General features: G+C 42.3%; 1 protein-coding gene across 1 annotated transcript in view; it reads left to right on the forward strand.

Moving 5' to 3' along the window:
- The window catches only part of LOC124803068 (odorant receptor coreceptor-like), a 79,907-nt gene that overhangs the window by 15,989 nt on the left and 40,673 nt on the right, over positions 1-23,245 (forward strand). The window contains exons 3-4 of the mRNA XM_047264196.1: positions 6,744-6,887; positions 19,372-19,877. Of these exons, the coding sequence (XP_047120152.1) occupies positions 6,744-6,887; positions 19,372-19,877 (650 nt within the window). The remainder of the gene's footprint in view (positions 1-6,743; positions 6,888-19,371; positions 19,878-23,245) is intronic.

The following is a 23,245-nucleotide window of genomic DNA, read 5'->3' on the forward strand; positions in this document are numbered from 1 at the left end:
ATTCTAGTCTGTATAGCTAAAAAAATAGGATTTGCCAACAATTTAAAAGCATTCGACAATGTAAAGTGGTGAACAGCTGTTCGCAATTCTGACAAAAATAGGGGTAAGCTATAGGGAAAGACGGGTAATGCATAATATGTACAAGAGCCAAGACGGAACTATAAGAGTGGAAGACCAAGGATAAAGAGGTCAGATTAAAAGAGAGTAAGACAGGAATGTAGTCTTTCGCCCCTACTCTTCAATCTATACATCGTATGTCCAATGACGAAAATAAAAGAAAGTTGCAGGATAAGGATAAAAATTCAAGGTGAAAGGATATCAATGATAAGATTCGCTGATGAGACTACTATTCTCAGTGAAAGCGGAGAGGAATCTGTTGAACGGAATGAACAACCTAATGATTACGTAATATAGACTGAGAGTAAATCGAAGGAGGACGAAAGTAATTAGAAGTAGAATAATTGAGAACAGCGAAAAACTTAACATGACAAATGGTGAACACGAAATAGATGAAGTTACGGAATTCTGCTGCCTAGGCGTCAGAATAAAACTTGACAAATGACGCAAGAAGGAATTAAAACCAGACTAACACTTGTAAAAAGGTAATTACTGGCCAAGAGAAGTCTACTAATATCAATTTGAGGAAGAAATTTTTTGAGAATTTACGTTTGGAGTACAGTATTGCATGTCACTGAAATATGGACTAGGGGAAAACCGAAACAGAAGAGAATCGAAGCATTTGGGATGTATTGGTGTAGACGAATGTTGAAAATTAAGTGGATGATAAGATAAGAGTCGGTGAGGAGAAAAATATACGAATAACACTGACAAGAAAAAGAAACACGCTGTCAGGACATCTGTTAAGACATCACAAAGTAAATGGTTCAAATGGCTCTGAGCACTATGGGACTCAACTGCTGAGGTCATTAGTCCCCTAGAACTTAGAACTACTTAAACCTAACTAACCTAAGGACATCACACACATCCATGCCCGAGGCAGGATTCGAACCTGCGACCGTAGCGGTCACGCGGTTCCAGCCTGTAGCGGCTAGATCCGCACGGCCACTCCGGCCGGCTGACTATTTTCACCTTGCAGCATTAGTAACAAAGGTATAAACTCTGAACACCTTTTTCGAATGTTCCTTTACAAAGGTTGGTCTAGCTGTACTGGCCCTCTTCAATACTCACACCACTGAGACAAAAAGAAAGGGTGATGTAGATATTTGGGTCGATCCCATACTATTTTAGTGATCTGAGTTCTTTAACAGGTTTTCAGCGCCAGATAGAATCTCTGTGACACTCTGGAAAAAAATTGCATCTAACGGGTTTTATATGGATTTTGAGACTCAGTTAGCCCCTCTCTGTACGAAAATACACTGCAGATCCTCCGTTCAAAGAACTCTCCACGGAGGTTGGAAGAAAGCATAGCTGACGCCGGTCAACAAGAAAGTTTTCAGAAATAATCCACAAAACCATTGTCCAACATCATTCACGTCCATTTGTTTTATAATCTTAGAACGTTTTCTGAGCACTGGGGTAATAAAGTATCTCGAACAGAATGACCTCATTGTTAATCGGCATGGTTTCAGAAAGCATCACCGACGCGAATCTAAAGTGGCACGTTTCTCAGACGACATGCTGTAAGCAATATGGTGGATCTTATATCATACCACTGGTGTAGGAATCTCACCAGCCAACTGCAGCATACATTGAGAGTTCTGACTATTAATAATTTTATAAAAAATTTAACAAATTTCATTTCTTGCAGGTTTTCTTATGGTTTACCGATAATGGTGTGGGCAGAGAAGCTCTGTCGTTACATTCGACAGATTTCCAGCTGCGGCCAATGGAAACCCTTGCACATAGACTTGGGGGAGAAAATGTGCCTTTTGCCGAAATAATTACTGTGAACCACTCACAGATTTCGTACTCAGACTTAAAATATCACTCCCGCATGGTGCAGCTGCGACCATTAGCCAGATGCTGGGTCTCAAGCTCTGAGTATTTCACCTGGTTTTTAGATCTTACCTTGTCAAAAAGGAGTTCTTCCAATATCTTCTACAATGAAGTTTCTTTACCGGAACACAGGCTGGCCTTCTGTACCTTTCTCTGCAGAGACAGGACACTGGGGCTTCCCTGTTCTACAAACACTCAAGGACAGCTTTCAGGGTCAAACATTTGTAAGACACTGTGGCCCTTCTAAGTTAATTTCCTTGTCATGAGACAACTGAAGAACGTCCCAAGGCTGCAGAAAATAATAGCTCATAAAAGGAAAGGAGAATAAGAAGTTTGGCGAAGCAGTCATCAGCAGTTGTGAATACTGTCTGTAGTTTTCATGAAGCTTTGAAGTATGAACTATACTGACTATTGGGATGTACATATTCATTACAAAATAGGTTGTGTAGCAGTTTGGGCATGTAAAAGCTGGTAGAAAACATACACCTTCATTTGAAACGAAAAGGTCTGAGACTCTACGTCCCAAAAACAGCATAGTGTAGAAGTGGAGCTATGAGTAGTAGAGAAACAGGAAAAGAAGAAAGCTGAAGCCCTTCAAACTTTTTCAGAAACAGTTGAAAATTTAGTGGAACGATAAACTGAGAAATGAATGATTATTCTGGAGGGTATATTGTGCAATAGACCACAGATAACATAGACTCCCCATGACGTCATTTTACTGAAACCAACATCTAAGTCACGTGACTCGGGGCACGAAGCCGAGCATGTCATTACACATTTATAGTGCACATTTTTGTTACAGTCAAATGTTGTCCTTTTTACTAGATGCAGAAGTAAAGACCTTCACATATGCTTAGATTATAAAGTTGTTTCGTATCCTACAGATCAGGTAAAGTGACGAAAATCTCAGTTGTGTAAGCACTTTAAAGCACTTGCAGAGGTATTTCCATAAGATGAAAGGTAGTATGGATGTTGGTCCTTAGATCTAAAACTTGGTGATTGACTAAGATTTTGAGAAGCTATAACATTAATATCTAGCTCACTACACCAGTACAATCAACGTTTTGTAATATATTACGCTTCCTATCTTGATATCGTTTCGGTATCTGTACTGGATTAGGCAAAAGTCAGAGAACATACGTGCTTGTTTTGTGTAAATGCCTGACATTATGCCCATAAACGAATTTCCTTTCATACCAAAGCTTACTAAGGCATTTACACATATTGTGTTTGGAATCGTTAGAAAAATTATGCTGCGTTCGGAATCGTTATTTTGTCTTCCACTTCTGTGTTCTGTGGAAACGGCGAACTACAAGAATTCACAGCGAAAAAAAACTATTCACTAAAGAACAGCCATTCTGTCCAGAATGAGATTTTCACTCTGCAGCGGAGTGTGCGCTGATATGAAACTTCCTGGCAGATTAAAACTGTGTGCCCGACCGAGACTCGACCTCGGGACCTTTGCCTTTCGCGGGCAAGTGCTCTACCAACTGAGCTACCGAAGCACGACTCACGCCCGGTACTCACAGCTTTACTTCTGCCAGTACCTCGTCTCCTACCTTCCAAACTTTACAGAAGCTCTCCTGCGAACCTTGCAGAACTAGCACTCCTGAAAGAAAGGATATTGCGGAGACATGGCTTAGCCACAGCCTGGGGGATGTTTCCAGAATGAGATTTTCACTCTGCAGCGGAGTGTGCGCTGATATGAAACTTCCTGGCAGATTAAAACTGTGTGCCCGACCGAGACTCGAACTCGGGACCTTTGCCTTTCGCGGGCGCAAGAGCACTTGCCCGCGAAAGGCAAAGGTCCCGAGTTCGAGTCTCGGTCGGGCACACAGTTTTAATCTGCCAGGAAGTTTCAGCCATTCTGTCGCTTTTTACAAGGAATGTCAATGCGTTTCAACTTGACCACATGTAAAAACGATAACCACTGCTTTATTATCAGGTATTTCGAGAATATGTGTTAACTGCAATACTAAAAGTGTAAGAGTAGTACTACAGTTCGTTGACTTGTCAAAATAAATACTTGATTTCAGCTATAAACGACAGAAACTGTAACTGTCAGCTCCACTTCAGACAACGCGTAATGACAGCAACACGGCTTCCTGCCCGAGTCACGTGACTTAGCTGTTGGTTTCAAATGTTAACACAGCAGGGGTAGGGACATGCGCGGTCTACGTGTTGTGCTCAACATGCCTTTTTTTGCTTTTCCTGCTCCGTGGCTGTTAGGGGAGAAATGAGGGAATAGTTTATTCTTGACGTAGTGACTGGAGAAAGTGACTTTAGAATGACTAACTCGCAATAAAGACCTTATAACAGATTGTTTATTTGTCAACAACTTTTTATCTTGGCATAGATATTTGCTTTTAAGGTGAATAGGGTATATAAGGTGAGAACTAAAAATTCATTTTCCTGTACCATTTCGAGGTGCTAAAGGGAGTGGATAACCCATGGGAAGGACGAGTTGTTGTAAAGTGGTCGAGCGACTAAGAACCTGTGCTGAAGTCCAATTTCACTTACATTACGACAGTTACCAACTTTTATATATTAGCCAACAAGAAAGTGCATTGCACTCTGTACGACGGTCTTCGACATTTGGTTATCGAGTTCATGCATTCAGTTATTATAGAAACGTTCTGCGGATTGAAGAATTTTATTTCAGTTATAGACAACCACCAGATCCTTACTGCAGGAAGCCATATGTAAAGCATAGACACTATTATTAATTGTACTGCCCCCAAGTCTAAAAAAAAGCCTTTTGAGGACGTCTTCCTATTTCCTGTTTCCCTTAAGCTGGTCTATATCCTGCGGTGCAGCCATTAATTTATCCTGTTGTACTACCTGTACTTTTAATTTTTATATTTATGAACATCATAGTGACATCGTTTATAATCTGGAAGTTATCCACAAAACACCTTTCTACATTTTTATTGTCGCACAGGTTTTCCATCATAATATCGATCGCATAGGATTTGTCGGCCTAGAAAAGTGTTCATTAATATGAAGTAATGCAATACGTATGAAATTTTCAGTAAAACAGTCGGAAGCCATAGAGAACGACAATAATATACAAACAAGAACCATGAGGGAAAAACTACAGAATTCTTTGTATTAAAAAGGCCGTATGCTGTCTTTGACTTCTACTGCCTAGAAAGTGTATCGCGGAAGAAATTGTACAAAAAAGAACGATTCAGAAGTGGCGTTAAAATTCATGGTAAAAGGGTATCAATAATAAGATTAGTTGATGGTACTTCTGTCTTCTGTGAAAGTATGGGGAAACGGCGGAACTTGTTGAAAGGAATGAAGAGAGTATTTTGTTTTGTGTTGTCTGTTTTGATGTATCACGTCCAATTGATTGACGAACTGCAGGAATAAGATTAGCCGCCACAAAGTAGGCATAATGAAGGAATTCTGCTACGTTGGCAACAATATCTCACATGATGAACGAAGTAAGGAAAACATAAGAAACAGCCTAATACATGCAATGGAAGCATTCCTCTCTATGGAAGTTGGTTGGTGCAAAACATATGCCATAATTTGAATAAAAAAATTAGCTGAATGTACTGAACACAGCATTGTATGGAAGTGAACCATGAATTATGGAAAAACTGAAAAGAAGGAAACTGAAGTCTTTCAGATACTGTGTGACAGATGGATATCAGACGTTAAGTGCACTGGTAAAGTAAGAAAAGGAGAGCTCCTAAGTGGAATCAGCGGGGGAAAGAATATGTGGAACACATTGGCAAGAAGAGCATAAAGGCTGACTGGGTATAAGTTAAGAGATCAGGGAATAACGTCCATGGGAGGCGCAGAGGGTACAAATCTTACGGGAAGACAGCGATTGGAATAAATAATTGACAGTTTTGAACAGGAAGGCAGCGTTTAGAATAAGTAACTGAGGGCGTTGAGTGCGAGTGTTAATCTGTAATAAAAAGATTGGCACAAGCAGATGCAGATTGTTGTGTCATATTAAAGAAAATAATTGATTTACTTTTTAATAGTAGAGAAGTATTTACTGATGATAATGATCTCTAACGACATGATGTTAAAATCTAATTAATTACTTATAAATACTGTAAATAGTTTATAAAAACTAGAATTAATTCAGGGCCAAATATCGAAGCGTGAATAATTCTGTTATCATCCTTCTTTTATGATGAGAAATATGCATTTGGTCTCTATAACCCTGATTATTCACAAAATAAATTGATAGAAATATTTTGCTTAACGTAATGTCAAATGGTTCAAATGGCTCTGAGCACTATGGGACTTAACTTGTGAGGTCATCAGCCCCCTAGAACTTAGTATTACTTAAACCTAGCTAACCTAAGGACATCACACACACCCATGCCCGAGGCAGGATTCGAACCTGCGACAGTAGCGGTCGCGCGGTTCCAGACTGTAGCGCCTAGAAGCGGCCACGTAATGTCGCGCATGATATCTTAAAGCAAGTTAAAAACGGTTGCTCTAAATTATTTCCGACCTCAATCATGAATTTCCAGCTTAAAACCACAGAGCACAAAGCGTGATCCTGACGCATAACCGAAATTGATTCTGATTCTTGTTGCACATCTCTTTACACTCTCTGTATGTAATTACTAGTAGCTTCTCCAGCGCAACAGCACGAACTAGATTATTCATCAGCTTATAGCTGTTCCAGGTTTTTCGAATCACTAAAAAAAAAAAAAAAAATGTGCAGTTAAACACTAGCATTACGCTCTTTTCTTTCACAGCTTCCTAGTGTTTAAAAAGTCTCCTGTTTATATTATGTATTGTTTTCATTGCAGATAGTGTCGATTCTAGTACGTCAGAACCGAGTGCAGCAGCTGGTGGTGGATGTTCTGAACATGAGGAAGCGGTTCACAGAAAATAGCGCAGACCTACGCAAGTCCTACCACAGGCGCTCGATGATCGTCTGCGTTGTTTGGGTGGTATGACTTAATACAGTTACGTTATAATAGTTGTAATCAGCTACATAAAACCGTACGCACTGCACCTCTCGTGAGATTAAAAACATTTTTAATTTTGTGAGTGTCCACAGTATCCAGTCGTCAGCCAGCGGTTTCCAACGCCAAATCCTAAATACACTGCTGTCCAAAATTAAAGCAACAATCCGCCAATTTCCCGTCCTGTGCCTAATTCACAATATAATCACACAAACTGTCAACTAGATGTCCGTACGGTCGTGTTCTTCACGGAAGGTGGCATTCCGGTCACCGGAAAACCACACCACCGATGACGTCAAGACACCTATGAAACGAGATCGTATTTGCAGGGTAGCCCCATATTCCCAATCACTGTGTACACTGTTAAGACGGTGCAGTACGGCACAGAGGAGATGCCTAGCAGACTCTCTGCAGTGGAGGGCCATAAAAAGAAAGGAAGCAGAACAGTCGCAAATTGACTTTCCCCAATGGCTTAATGTGAACCTTTCTGTCGTTTCTCGGACCCGGTAACAGTTTACAGAAACCAAAACTGTATCCAGAAGTCCATGGTAGGGCCAACCACGAATGATGTCAGGAAAGAGGACCGTTATTTGGTTTAAGGGCACGACACTACTGTCTTAGTACCGCACGGCAACTGGCAGCTAACCTTTCAACATCCACTCGACTGTTGTATCGAGGCCAACAGCGTGCAGATGGCTTCGACAGAGTGGCCTTTATTGTCGAACACAAGCTGTATATGTGCCTTTGACGCTTCTTCATAGAATGGAGCGTCTAGAGTGGAGTGACCAACATGCCACGTGAATCGTGTGAAACCCAGCTCGCACTATTCTTCCACGAGACTCAGATGGCCACAGACACGGATTCCCAGGCAGATGCCGTGTTTCTTGACTTCCGCAAGGCGTTCGATACAGTTCCCCACAGTCGTTTAATGAACAGAGCATATGGACTATCAGACCAATTGTGTGATGGGATTGAAGAGTTCCTAGATAACAGAACGCAGCATATCATTCCCAATGGAAAGAAGTCTTCCGAGGTAAGAGTGATTTCAGGTGTGCCGCAGGGGAGTGTCGTAGGACCGTTGCTATTCACAATATACATAAATGACCTTGTGGATAACATCGGAAGTTCACTGAGGCTTTTTGCGGATGATGCTGTGGTGTATCGAGAGGTTGTAACAATGGAAAATTGTACGGAAATGCAGGAGGATCTGCAACGAATTGACGCATTGTGCAGGGAATGGCAATTGAACCTCAATGTTGACAAGTGTAATGTGATGCGAATACATAGAAATAATTTATCATTTAACTACAAAATAGCATGTCAGCAGCTGGAAGCAGTTAATTCTGTGAATTATTTGGGAGTAGATATTACGAGTGATTCAAAATGAAATGATAATATAAAGTTTATCGTTGGTGAAGCGGATGCCAGACTGAGATTCATTGGAAGAATCCTAAGGAAATGCAATCCGAAAACAAAGGAATTAGGTTAAAGTACACTCGTTCGCCCACTGCTTGAATATTGCTCACCAGTGTGGGGTCCGTACCAGATAGGCTTGATAGAAGAGATAGAGAAGAGCCAACGGAGAGCAGCGCGCTTCGTTGCAGGATTATTTACTAATCGCGAAATCGTTACGGAGATGATAGATAAACTCCAGAGGAAGACTCTGCAGGAGAGACGCTCATTAGCTCGGTACGGACTTTTATTGAAGTTTCGAGAACATACCTTCACCGAGGAGTCAAGCAGTGTATTGCTCCCTCCTACATATACCTCGCGAAGAGACCATGAGGATAAAATCAGAGAGATTACAGCCCACACAGAGGCACACCGACAATCTTTCTTTCCACGAACAATACGAGACTGAAACGGAAGGGAGAACCAATAGAGGTACTCAGAGTACCCTCCGCAACACAGCGTCAGGTGGCTTTCGGAGTATGGATGTAGATGTAGATGTAGACGCCACCTGGACGGTCGGACAGTGGGCAAATGTTGTTTTCACAGATGAGTGTGAGAGTGATTATCGACGGATAAGCATCTTGAGGGAACGTGGAACACGGTTTTGGGACCCAATCAGTGTGGAAAGAGACCGAGACTGAGGAGGATCCAGAAAGTGTGGTCAGAGATTATGTTTACCACTCGATCCCGTCTTCTTGACATGTGAGTCGGCAAGGTTTAACTGCTGTCACGTATCGTGACGAAATCTCGGGACCTCATTTGCGGTTCTTGCGAGCTGCTGTGGGCCCAGACGTCGTATTGATGGACGATAATGCTCGACCTCATATAGAGCGGGTGTTTGATGTTCTCTTGGAAGATATTGCACGCATGGCGTGGAGTGCGCCCTCTCCCGATCTGAATCCTATAGAACATGTCTGGTATGCACAAGGGAGACGGGTCGTATCACGTCAGCATCCACCAACCACTCTCCAACACTGCGAGCAGCTCTGCAGGAAGAATGGACGTTACTGCCTCAACATGAGACCGATGACACAATTGACAGCACGCCCCGTCGATGTCAGGCCTGTATAGCTGCCAGAGATGGTCACACCCCATACTGAGCACATTAAACAGCTGTCGAAAGGTGTATGCTAATCTTTTAAGGTGCAGAAAACGAAGAACATTTTTGTCTACCGTTATGCATGTTACCGATATTTACGTTCTGTATTCTTTATATTGTTGCTACTTTACTATCACCTGTTTATACTGTTTTGTGACAAAATAAACGAAATCTTGCAAAATTTCCTTTTGTCGCTTTAAGTTTGGACACCACTGTAGCGTTAATTTGGGCGCTTGGTTTAGACGTAGCCGATTCCAATTACGCATGTGCAAAAAATTTTCGTCACTGATAGATATTCGGCATTAGAAGGCCACAAATGGTAAGCCCAGGTCCTGAATCAATTCCAGTGCAACCCATATTGTGTCATGGTGGCAGGAGATGTTCCACTATCAGTGGTTACTGGTCAGTTTATCGGAATAGAAATTTAAGACCAGCAGCTCCATTGGTGCTACACGAGAACAATAGTCTGTGAGGTAGAACCAGATTTCAAACCTTCCGTTTACTCTTATCATCTATGACAACACAAACACCAGACTACATTATCGGTTCAAAAATTGCCAGACACCTAGTAGTGGTCATTAATATCAGGTATGTGCCTCTTCCGCCTTACGAAGGCCTAGAATTTGCTGCGGCCACCTTCTATGAGGTGTCTGAATGTCTAAGACGGAACGGCAGCCCATTTTTCCTCGCATGCCAAGACCAGGGACGGTAGTGATGTTGGACGTTGCGGTCTGAAGCGAAGTCGACCAACGAAGTCGTCCCAGAGGTATTCCTTTGCGTTCGTGTTGAGACTCTGGGCTGACCAGTCCATTTCAGGGATGTCACTGACCACAAACCATCGCCTCACAGATTCGGGTCTACAATAATCATTTCTATGGTAACATAAATAATCACCACTTCCAAACTATTTCGCTACCGTATGCAATATGCAATGGTATAAAGTGTGTTCATATCCTTCAGCATTTAGCGTTTTCTTATGTGCAATAATGGGACCACAGTCTAACCTAGAAAGACACCCTTATAAGGTAACACTGTCTCCTACGTACATCGTTGCTGACTCTACAAATGATGGCACGTGGCTTTCTCCAGGCATTCGCTAAACCCAAACGCTTCCATCGGTTTGCCGCCGAGTATGCCGTAATTGAGGGGGTCCGACGTCAAACGGCCGACTTGGAGCAGGAGAGGCACCACAGGACATTTTAATTTCCATTGTCTATACTTTTACAAATGAATTCATGAAACTCCGTCAGCATGACCAGAAAGGATTCAGAATTGACACTCACAGCAGTGTAAGTTCAAAAACATAACAAAATATTTTTTTTACGTGTGAAACTTCATTTTTTTCACTTACTATTGGCTGCATTTGTTGCTATAGGTACACTTTTCTTCATAAGTAAGAGATATTTTTAGATGAATTTTGTACAGCATACAAACCATACTCACAGGTATATGAAACTCTAGACTTTATTTAATTTATGGGAAAATTAATGACCTGTTACATTTTAAACTTCATGTTTAGAAAAAACTCAAATTTTGTAGTGAATTATCTCAATTTTTACCACAGTTTTCCATAGATTTGGACAATTCTAGAGTTTCATACATCTGTATGCTGTGTAAAATTCATCGAAGAATTTCTCTTACTTATGAAGGAAAGTGTACCTACAGCAACAAATGCAGCCAATAGTAAGCGAAAAAATGAAGTTTCACGTGTAAAAACAATTATTTTATTATGTTTTTGAACTTCCACTGCTGTGAGTGTGAATTCCGAATCCTTTCTGGTTATGCTGACGGAGGTTCATGAATTTATTTGTAAAAGTATAGACTATGGAAATTAAAAGTCCTGTGGTGCCTCTCCTGCTCCACGTCGGCCCGTTTGATGTCCTGTCCCCTTTAATCACTACAAATCACTGATTCCAGTTATGAACTGTTTAGTGACGTCTCTCTTTACACCACCTCAAGCGTCGATTAGAGCTGATTACATAGACGTATGTCTAATGAGGAGCTGGTCGATTATTGTATCCCATTATTTTTAACTCCATACTCATAGGCTAGTGGTAGCATTCTGCGACTCACAACTCAATCCTTCCGTTAATTTCACCCGAAGTTTACCAATCACCCTCTTCAATGTCCGACGGTCCCTGCCCTTCTCTATTTGAGACCTGCCTGGTCTTGGTTTATATCTGTGGTTGCTCCATCGCATTTGTGTTTACAAGGGCTGATATGTCCCTTATGGATGTATTACTCACGTGACATCGACTGTTGAAGTAATTGTGCTTTCCTGACCGACCCATTCTGTTGTTACTGATTCTCTAATGACAGCCTACCGTTCCCTGCCCCCTTTTATACTGCACAGCCTGCCTCTCGCGAATTAGAGCATACACAAAACTAAGAGCCAACAACAAAGACCAAAGACCAAGAACGAATTAGGATTAGAAATGTTGTAAAACATTGATACACACGTTTGCCCCTGCTGTTGAAACCGAAGAAACAGTGAAAGCCGGCGGGTGTGGCCGAGCGGTTCTACGCGCTTCAGTCTGCAACCGAGCGACCGCTACGTCCGCAGGTTCGAATCCTGCCTCGGGCATGGATGTGTGTGATGTCCTTAGGTTAGGTAGGGTGAAGTAGTTCTAAGTTCTAGGGGACTGATGACCTCAGAAGTTAAGTCCCATAGTGCTCAGAGCCATTTCTGAAACAGAGTAGTAAATATACGAGTGGTTTAAGAGAGGGATCAAAACTGAAGATGAATGCATATCTTTATTTGTAAATGTCCGTCTTGATAAGACTATTACCGATATCGGCTGCTGATATCTTAAGATCTCAAAAAAAGTGGCGCAACCAACCAAGTTCAGAAGTTCAGTTTCCTGAAGCAAAATTTGTAACAGACCTGACAATGACACATAACAAAAATTTAAAAAAATTTACAAGATTGACAACCATGCATACCAGCCATACATACCATAAAATATTCTGGTGTAGGTATCAACGTCAAAAATCTATACATGTAGGTGCATAATAAGTGCTGGTGATGGCCTGGATACGTCTGGTATTTATTAAAAAATCCAAGGCCAGCAGAGGGCACTATAGCCGGGATACGCGAGTAACTACTATCGTAAATTTAATAATTAAAATGCAGTATGCGTAGTCATTAATTAAAATTACTTCACATGAATAAATGAACGTCTGATAATAAAACATGAAAAGACATACAATATGCGGAATTAGATCCATACTTAAAATCGACATAAAAGGTGTATATGGTAATAATAGGAAGCTTCTAGACTGGCAACACAAATAACACTCAATCGCGTAAAACCCAGAATAAAAAGTTTCAAAAATAACATCACATCTATAAATTGAAACGTTCCAATGTGACAAAACACCTGAACCGTAATAGTAAGTGTAAAGTAGTTATCGAGACAGTTACCATTTACTAAAAACTCAATAGACGATAACACATCCGGAGTGGGTATCGAGGGTGCCGCGTCGTGTTTTCTCTGTATGTACGTCTTGTTTTCCCTGGCGGGGCTTGCGGAAGGATGCCAGGCTACGAGCTTCCCATTATTGGTCTTGATGATAAGAGGAACAGATGATCTTGCTATCCTCAGTGAAACTGAAGAAGAATTAAGGATCTGTTGACTGAAGTGGTCCACAGAGCAGAGAAATTGAATTGAGAGAGAACCGAAGAGAGAAAAAAGTAATGAGTAACAGCAGACAGAAGTTTGGCGATAAACATGACATCATATTTGATGACCGCGAAATAAACGAGATTATGATATTCTGCTACCTTGGAACCAAACTACGAGGGCGTGCTGAAAAGGAAGGCCTTCGAATTTCTTATCCAAGAACCCTTCAAGACTTTTAAATAAAACAGATTTCATTAACATTAACATTTAGTCTTCATGTCTATGTATTTATTTCAAAACATAGTCACTCTGGCGACGAACACATTTCTCCCAACGAGAGACCAGTTTGTTGCTACCGTCACTGTGGAATGTTTGACTCTGTTGACGGAGCCGCTAGTTGAACCGCTTCACAACTATCAAAGTGAAGTCTCTGAAGGTGTTCTTTAAGTTCTGGAAACAGATAAAAACCGAACGGGGCCAACCTAAGACTGGAGGATGAATAACAATGAATCCAAGACGTCAGGTTGCTGCAGGTGTCGCAGCGCAGTGCAGAACTCTCCTCAGACAGGTGTTATTCTTCTACGGATTTCAGTTGGAGGTACGTTTTCTGCGGTTAGAAACTCGATTACATCACGCTGTTCCTCACAAACCGACATCGTTACGTTACACACTGGCGCGTTACACGCTACAATTTGGAGTCTTTGTAAAATGACTTTTTTTAAATAGTAAAATCAATATTTACATATGTGTTTGGAGGGAGAGAGATTGATTTTTGATTGAGATTTTTACTTTAAGTCTTAACTGGTAAAGGAATTTTGGTTGCTGCCTCCTTGAATGATCAGCTTCTGCGCCAGTTGTTGACGTATTGCAATTTAGAGGAAGTTCTTGTTGTTTAAGGTTTAAAATACGACTGTATTAGTTACTTGGCCGTATTGCGGATAGATTTGAGCCCAAGTTTTCGTAGCTTTTCATACCTAAGGGACTACTGTTGTAAGTAAGAAAGATCAAACAGCAATCCGCTTTTCGTGAGAAAAGGAGATTGCTTAATACACAAACTTCCTTCAAACTACACGTCCTGCTACATCAGAATTGGTTAGTGGAGTTCAGCACCATACTATTGTACAAGAGCATAATCCAATTACTGCAATTAAGAAATTATGAGAGGTTGTTACTTACTGAATGAAAACTGTAGAGAATGCATTTCTTTTCCGGTATTTTAGTGAACTTTGTACACTTACAATTCTGTCAATTGATAGACGGCGACGACAATGTTCACCTCCTTTTCCAAAAACAAGATATTTCTATTCTTCACGTCCAGAAAATTTGTATACATAAATGTTTGACAACTCTTACACATACTTCACTCGGTTTTATCACTCAATAACAATTTTCATTAAATGTAACAATTCGTTCTGAGCGACGGCCTAGCAACACGTCCTCTTTCCACAAGATACAGCTTAACAGTTCTCTTTTTTTTTAATAAATCAATTGTCTTTTTTTTAGAGTCCGTACTCAAATATTCTCTAATACTGTCGTTGCGGGGATGGCGCGCTAAAGATTTTCTTGCTGTCCAGCTGCGCTCTACTTCACTTCAAATACTTTTTGAATTACGTTTACATTTTCGGTATTTACATACGTTACTGAGCTTCTCAGAATAAAATCAGGCAAAAATTAGTTAAAGAAAAAAAAGCAGTGAGTCACACTTAACATTACAACTTCTAGCAGCAGAGTGCTGCAAGGGGACATCGACCGAGTAATGTGCTTGCCACATAATCGTTCAAATGGCTCTGAGCACTATGGGACTTAACATCTATGGTCATCAGTCCCCTAGAACTTAGAACTACTTAAACCTATTAACCTAAGGACATCACCCAGTGATTGCCACACAATACTTCAGCCGAGTGTATGAAGAAGTTTTTCGCATAATCGGCGAAGAAAGGATCATATGGAAGACACTGACAAGACAGGATAATTGCACTTGAGTTAAAACGTCAGGGATATTTGGATCCGGTACTAGACTGAGCTGTAGAGGTTAAAACCTGAATACAGAGATTGAATACATCCAACAAATAATAGAGGACGTCGTGTGCAAATGCTATTCTGAGATATATTTTCTGCCGCAAGAGCTGAATTCTTGGCGGGAAACGCCAAACCAGTCAGAACAATGATTAAAAATAAATAAATAAGCTTATCTGAAGACCACAGACATGCATACAATCCTACCCAGACCACATACATAAGTCTGCCGGACCGGGAGTCGAGCTGAAAATTCTTGCTTGTCGTGAATAAGTACTCTGCATACTGAGCTGTTCGGGCACAATTCTTCCTTTCTGTTCGAAATCTTGAAGGCGACTATACACAGACACAACAGCAGTAAGATGCGGTTACCAACACTGCGGGTCGCCCCGATAGCTGAATCGTTAGCGTGACGGACTGCCGTTCTCAGGGGCCCGGGTTTGATTCCCGGCAGGGTCGGGGATTTTCTCCGCTGAAGGACTGGGTGTTGTGTTGTCTTCATCATCATTTCATCCCCATCAGGCGCGCAGGTCGCCCAATGTGGCGTCGGATGTAATACCTGCACCAAGGCGGCCGGACCTGGCCTGTAAGGGGCTTCCCGGTCAATGACGCCAAACGCTCATTTCCCATGTGTCTAGCTTCTAGTACCATTCCGCGTTCAGAGTCTGTTAATTTCCGTCACGCGGCCATAATCACGTCGGGCACCTTTTCACATCAATCTCGTGAGTGCAAATAACAGCTCTGCCAATACATTGCCCATTTATATCTTGGGTACGCGATACTACTGCCATATTCGTATAGGCATGTTGCTGTCCCACTACTTTATGACCTGTGTGTAGAGCCAAGCACTACCGAATGCAAGCTTGATGGTGAAGAGTTCGCAGCATATACCGTGAAGGAGTTCAACATCTTAGTTTTCATTTCCACTGTTGAGCAGATAAGTATTTTAAGCAGATAAATGGCTTTAGTAAATAAAATTGTTTTAATTGACAATTCGCAATTTTTCCAACATAATTTTTATTGATGTAAGTTCACAAGGTTGGTGATCGAACATACAAACGAAAGGCAACAATAACGAAAAAAGTCTCCTAATTGAGGCAAACCAAATTTCACTTCCTATTTTCCACAAAGGTTCGTGGTAACACACTCACACACTAGTAACAGTCAAATTCCGCGACGAAGGCGTAATCTTCGACGGTTGCAGTACACGAGATCGGCATCCGGCGTGAGCTGAACTTCGGGCCTGGTTCTAGCCTCTATTTAGCTGTCTCCAGCCAGTCAGATTTCGGCGTAGTGATACATCCTGCAGGCAGTGGCTCGAGCTCCCCCTGAAGGAAGTAGTGCTCGGAAGGCCTGTTTCGATTATGTTGTGTGTAAATAGCCAGTGTCTGCCACGCTGCTCTTGGGTACGCCTTTGGGCATAGACAACCTCGTCCTCTGTGTTGTTATATGGGTTGCCGGCCGTCAGAGGCTACCTTGGCTCCGGTATAACAAAAATGAAATGTAATTATTCTACAACGAGCCAGCAGTGACCATGAGTCCCTTACACCAGAGCGTTGAGGATAATGTACGTGAACAACTTCCGAAATTTTGTCTGTGGAACTTGGTTTCCCTCTCTACATCGGAAACATTGACACCAGCAGATGCCTCACCTGTTCGGCGTCATTGATACTTTTTAATCATCTGTGATGTTTGCGTATTTTGTAACTTTACATTATTTGAATTTGGTGTACATACGGTGAATCCAGTATCACGTAGCATTAGTAATACATCTCATGGTTGCAACAAACTCACCTTAGTTCAAACAGAGCATGTAGCAGCTAACTGTGAAGGTTTCTATCTCTTAAAACGTCAATTATTTTTTTGATAAATTTTGTAATACCTCATTCGAAGATCGTAGCGATATTAGTAACAAATTGGCGGTTCCATATGGCTCTAAATGACTCTGAGTACTATGGGACTCAACATCTTAGGTCATAAGTCCCCTAGAACTTAGAACTACTTAAACCTAACTAACCTAAGGACATCACACACACCCATGCCCGAGGCAGGATTCGAACCTGCGACCGTAGCAGTCCCGCGGTTCTGGACTGCAGCGCCAGAACCGCTAGACCACTGCGGCCGGCGGTTCCATATGGTTAGTCTCTTACACCACGCTTCTTACTGATACAACACCATGTTCGCTAAAAGATATACGATATAAATGAGTTTTTGATGGTGATACATACAAAAAAGAATGGGAGGTTTATAACACACGAAAGGAAGACTTGCCATGATGAAAACACGTCCTTTTTAACTGACGGTGGGTGCCGTCTAGAGCTTGCCCATATAACACGACGTTGGATGTTGGAGGGGGTTATGGGGGAGCGAGGATTGCAGCACTGGGGGAATTCACTGCCATTATGTTTTTTGTTACTCGTCTCTTACAGCCATTATGTTTCTTTTTTTTTGCGAGGTGCTTTGATATCGACGGTAAATAAGCGTTCGTTGTGCTTCCCGACAATTGGCAAGAGGTCTCACAAGGGAACATCACTCAGTTCATTGATGTTTCAGTCGGCTTTAAGTAGTCTCATTCGTCTAGCTCCAACTACCATTCTGCTATCAGATTCTGTTAATTCACGTCGGACATCATTCCACGTGAATCAACTGAGTAAAAATGTCAGTTCCGCCAATGCTTATATCTTGTGTACGCGATAACACGGCCATCTGTATATGTGCGTTTCATGATCCCATGACCTTTGTCACCTCAATGTATGAAGAAATAGTGTTAAAATATTTGTAGTATTGAACATGTGTGTTCATGTGTCTAAGATATAATGCACTCATATGACTCACTTCCTATTTGCGTAAAATATGTGTTGTCGAACAGGTTGGACAGATATGACCGCTGCCCCATTCTATTTACGTTGTTCTCTCTGCAGTATACGTAAATAAAAATTTCAAAATCCATGAACATGATGTAAGGCAAAATTGAAAATTTCATATACAGGTAGTAGGGACATCAGCTTGCCAAAATTCCATTACAAGTAGTGAGAAACGAATTTACAGTAGTCTTCATGTACGATGAGATTTAGTTCATATTTCTCACTTTTTAGTAAAACCCTAATGTCATACGCTGTTGGCAGCATCTTTAGAACCTGTGAAACACAAGACTAAATAAGAATGTGGAAAATATTTTACTGCAAGCTCTCTAGTAGATGAAGCGAATCGAGCACGCACACACACACACACACACACACACACACACACACACACACACACTCGTGCGAGAGAGTGCAGTTATATTATAGAACATAATTCTATCAACTCAACAAGAAAGTAGCAGAACCTGTCACAAAACGTGAAAGTGAATAAAACAAAAAGAAAAGACAACTAAATAACGTGTGGCGAACTTGATAGATCTTCAATGTGCCATTGCCTTGAGGTGGTGTACTTTGGTAACACGCATAGTAGCAAATCGAACCGATAAACAATGGATTTTCGAGATATCACTTTGCTAGTTCATTACCACGGTATATTTTCATAGAACTTCAAGTATGAGCTTCAACCGAAAACCAATAAAGCGTCTCCAAACTCTGAGCTGAGAGAAAATAGCGTGCATGTGACCTAAGTGGCGTTCTTCTATCTCACTGGTCTACGTTTAGACGCACATACAGAGAATTTGTCATGCTCGATATTGGCCTAACGTTCGTAATTACTCCCCACTGCTTTCTTCCACGCTGTCCCGTCGGAATAACGTTCGAATGTACGGTCCGCGTGGCGACTGCTTAAGGCGGTTGCAGCGGAGCGTAGCGGTTGACAGACAAATGTTTGGGCGACTGTTTAAAAGCGGCACATTCATATGGTCGGAACTGCATAGTGTCCAGATTTTGTCCCGGAATAGACGGTAAGTGAGCGGTTTTGTCAAATTATGTGGTCAAGTTCGTAACGTCACCTCGTCAGTATCATCGTGTTGGCTTGGCGAGGGTGACTCCAGTGAAAGCTCGCCGAAGTTCCATACTGTCGCAACGTTCTTAAGAGGAACAATGTGTTCCTGCACATTTCTGGGGTGTTGAAAGCTGATAGAGTACTTAATGAGTCACACGCCATAAATTGGTTCACGTATCCCCCTACAACGGCTCCACAAGAACACAAAAACGGTAATAGCTTATCGTTTTGCAACAATAATTTTGTCTATGAAAGACTAAGCGCAGCTGCTCCCATAATTTCCTTGTAACTGCAAGAGCATTTACCGCATATTCTTGTACCGCTTACGCACAGCTTCAACTCTATTTTGCAGATTTTCCCTCTGGTGGGCATACCGATGTGGTTTGTAGAACCTGCCCTGGCCAAGACGCTGATAACAACGCCTGAGAACACCACAATAGTCATACGGAAAACTCCGCTCATTATCTGGATGCCTATAGACACGCAGACGCATCCAAACTACGAGATAACGTACGTCTTTCAGCTGTTCATCCTCGCTACAGTGGTACAAGTGAACGTCGTAGTTGACCTTTTCTTCGCCTGCTTAATGATCAATGCAACAGCCGACATAGCTATACTGAATAACAACATCGCAAACATGCGCCTGCATAAAGAAGACGGGCTCGTGAAGAAGTCTGCAGAAGGGGACAAGATATCTGCTGCATGGGAAATCGTGTACAAGAGCAAGAAACCGGTGGCCGGCAAAGGTGAACCATATGGCGAGAATGCAGCCGTGCAGACACAGTACGACGCCAATCCTAGCACACAACTCTACAAGACGTTAGTGAAGAATATTCAGCACCATCAGGTTATAATGTCGTAAGTACATTTGTGCCTCATTATTTTTACAGTCTTTTACATCCAAACAGTTCACGTCGTATGACCTCAAAACACGGCAAAGTACAGCTCCAGTTAAATCATGTGCTTCTTTGTTAACCTGGCCAACTTTCCTGTGTGACTTATTTAGTGAATGATCAGAATGACTTAATAAGGATACCGAAGGTATGATATACATCTCTGGAAGTCGTCCCCCTAGAAAAATATGTAACATATTAGCAATGACTTAAGTCTATATGGCTGTGATGTTTTGTCTTAGTCATACCTATGTACATTTCAGAATGTTACTTTTGAATACATTGTGGGACTGAACAGTGATCAATGTGTTACAAATATTTACTATCAGAAACAGTCTTGATCAAAATTTATTTATCAGGGTGACCGGTTTCGACCACCACTGTGGTCATCTTCAGACCTAAAGTCTAATACAAATCTTTAATTAGAGGACTATATACATTAAAGAAAATGCATAAAGTTACAAAGGTATAAAAGGATGAATTACCAGTGAGTAAGAACCTCCTTCTGGTGGTAAATCGCTAATGGAGAAACCAGTGCACGCCTTACTATATATAATGGAGGCTCCGCCTGCTTCTGACGGAATTACACTTTTGCAACAACTTCGTTAGAAAGAAGCCTGCTGCCACATCTTTGGACTGGCGTTTATCCTCACCATGGCAACCAATAGTTTGCCTATCGACTTTACAACAAATTCAGTGGAAAGAAGCCTGCTGCCACATCTTTGAACGGCCTCCAACTTCACCATGTCAACCAATGGTTCCAAATGGTTCACTAACAGGCCTTGAGAAGGGAACCCATGTACTGTCAAATTGAAGTTCATTTATCCTATATGCTTAAATATTTTTAACGCTTCTTAATTGACAATAGCTGTTGAACAAGCTAAGTTTAGTGTGTGTTTATTTTCCTTTCTTGACAATGTTTTAACTAAGAAATTTTACATTGTTATTCGACCTATAACCCATTGGTTAGTAGTGACACCATTCCGTCAGAAGTGGGCGGAGCCTCCGTTACATATAGTAAGACGTGCACTGGCTTCTCCTACCCTCACTAACAACGCGTGGGATTAGCCGAGCGGTCTAGGGCGCTACAGTCATGGACTGTGCGGCTGGTCCCGGCGGAGGTTCGAGGCCTCCCTCGGGCATGGGTGTGTGTGTTTGTCCTTAGCATAATTTAGGTTAAGTAGTGTGTAAGTTTAGGGACTGATGACCTTATCAATTACGTCCCATAAGATTTCACACACATTTGAACATTTTGAACCCTCACTAACGTATGGTTCCTCTGCGTGGGCCACGATTAGTAAGTCCCGGATGCTGATGCTCCAGCGCCTACAGAATAAAGTTCTCAGGTGGAGTCTTCGCACCCCTCCGCTCACCAGGATTGTCACTCGGCATGAGGAGGCAAATACGGCCCTTTTCAAGACGACCATTCGCCGTAAGGCTCGCCAACTATACAGTAAAGTGGACGCCCTCCGTATCACTCTCGCAGGACTACAAACCATCGGCACCACACTTCCACGGCGCTGGCATCGCCACCCCGTTCCTCTCACCATCCTGGAGGACTCGGACTCCAGCTATTACTGGCGATAGGATCAATACGACAACGTTTTTCTGTCCGTTTTCGTACAGTTACTAGCAGTGGCCTATTCCCATCCATACACTTCCTTCTTTGACGATAGAGTTGGCGTATTACTTGCACCGTCGGAGGGTGGCACGGAACTTAAAGTTGCTCTGCCACACCTTCAACGTGCTATGTTCGGCTGTTATTCCACGGTTGCTTTGAGTCTCCTCTCACTTTTCCATCGAGACAGTTGGACCGGATCTGAACCGCTGTGTATTAGTCAACTACCATGAAAAAAAAAAAGTTTCTTCAGTAATGATTTGCCACCAGAAGGAGGTTCTTACTCATTGGTAATTCATCGTTTTATAGCTTTGTAACTTTATGCATTTTCTTTAATGTATGTAGCCCTCTAATTAAGGCTGTGTATACGACTTGTAGGTCTGAAGATGACCACAGTAGGGGTCGAAACCGGTCGCCGTAATAAATAAATTGTGATCAATTCTGATAGTAAAAATTTCAGAAGGTGGTTTGGCGTAAGGTATTATACACGATCCAGTCATATTAATGCGTTCACCGCCTCTGTTCTCGGTTAAGCGTTCACCGCCTCTGTTCTCGGTTAATGTACGATAACCACACACATATGGTAGGTGGCAGCACCAGCAGTGCAGGGTATATAGAGCGTGTCGAGGGGATTCGGAAACAGTGCAGTTGGTGTCGTAATGCAGAAACGAAGCGATTTATCTGACGTCCGAAAGTGCATGACCATTGGCTTTCGGGCCAAGGGTGGGAGTATTTCCGAGACGGCTGCGTCTGTAAACTGTTTTCGAGCAGCCGTGATTGAAGTACACTGTCCTTTGCTAAATGTTGCTATTCAAAAGTGATGCCGAGGCCCGTGTGATGCACAGTGGGCCATAGATGACTTGGGCTTTGCTAAATGTTGCTACTGAAAACTGGTGCCGAGGCGAGAGTGATGCACAATGGGCCATAGATGACATGGGTGAACGTCGTCCGCGGAGATGTGTACGGGTGAACAGACGTGCAACTGTTGAGCAATTGACGGACCAGGTAAAAATGTAAATGTCGTGTGACTATGGCCTCCAACTGGTAGACCGTTCGCCGGGTTCAAGTCTTTCGATTTGACGCCACTTCGGCTACTTGCGCGTCTATGGGGATGAAATGATGATGATTAAGACAACACAACAGCCAGTCCCTGAGCGGAGGAAATCTCCGGCCCAGCCGGGAATCGAACCCTTGATTGACATTCTGTCGCGCTGACCACGCAGCTACCGGGGGCGGACACCGACCAGGTGAATCAAGAGGCTACCAACAGTGTCTCCTCAATGATCGTTCAGAGAAAGTTCCTGGGTGTAGGCCAGCACAGTAGGCACCTGTTTAAGCATCTATGCAGAGTGCTGTTTGTCAGCGACGAACGCAACTGGACGTTCACAGAGTGGCGATAGGTGGCCTTTTCAGATCAATCACGCTGTGTGCCCAACCGATCAGGCGGCTGTTGGCACGTACGGCGTGATACGTCGGTAAACACACACACTACGACTATCGTCTGAACGTTACGGGCCTGAGGGGGAATGCTTTCGTGTCTTTCCCCTACGTGATCTCGTCATTCTGGAAGGCACAATGGATCAACACAAGTGCGCATCTATCCTTGTGTGACGTCGATGTCATTCGTTACGTCATATACAAAAAATTACATATATATTATATATATTTTTATTTTTTAATTTATCAGCATGCTTCTTTCTCTCAGGGATATTGGT

This window comes from Schistocerca piceifrons, chromosome 6 (assembly GCF_021461385.2).
Source record: "Schistocerca piceifrons isolate TAMUIC-IGC-003096 chromosome 6, iqSchPice1.1, whole genome shotgun sequence".
Classification (NCBI taxonomy): Eukaryota; Metazoa; Arthropoda; class Insecta; order Orthoptera; family Acrididae; genus Schistocerca; species Schistocerca piceifrons.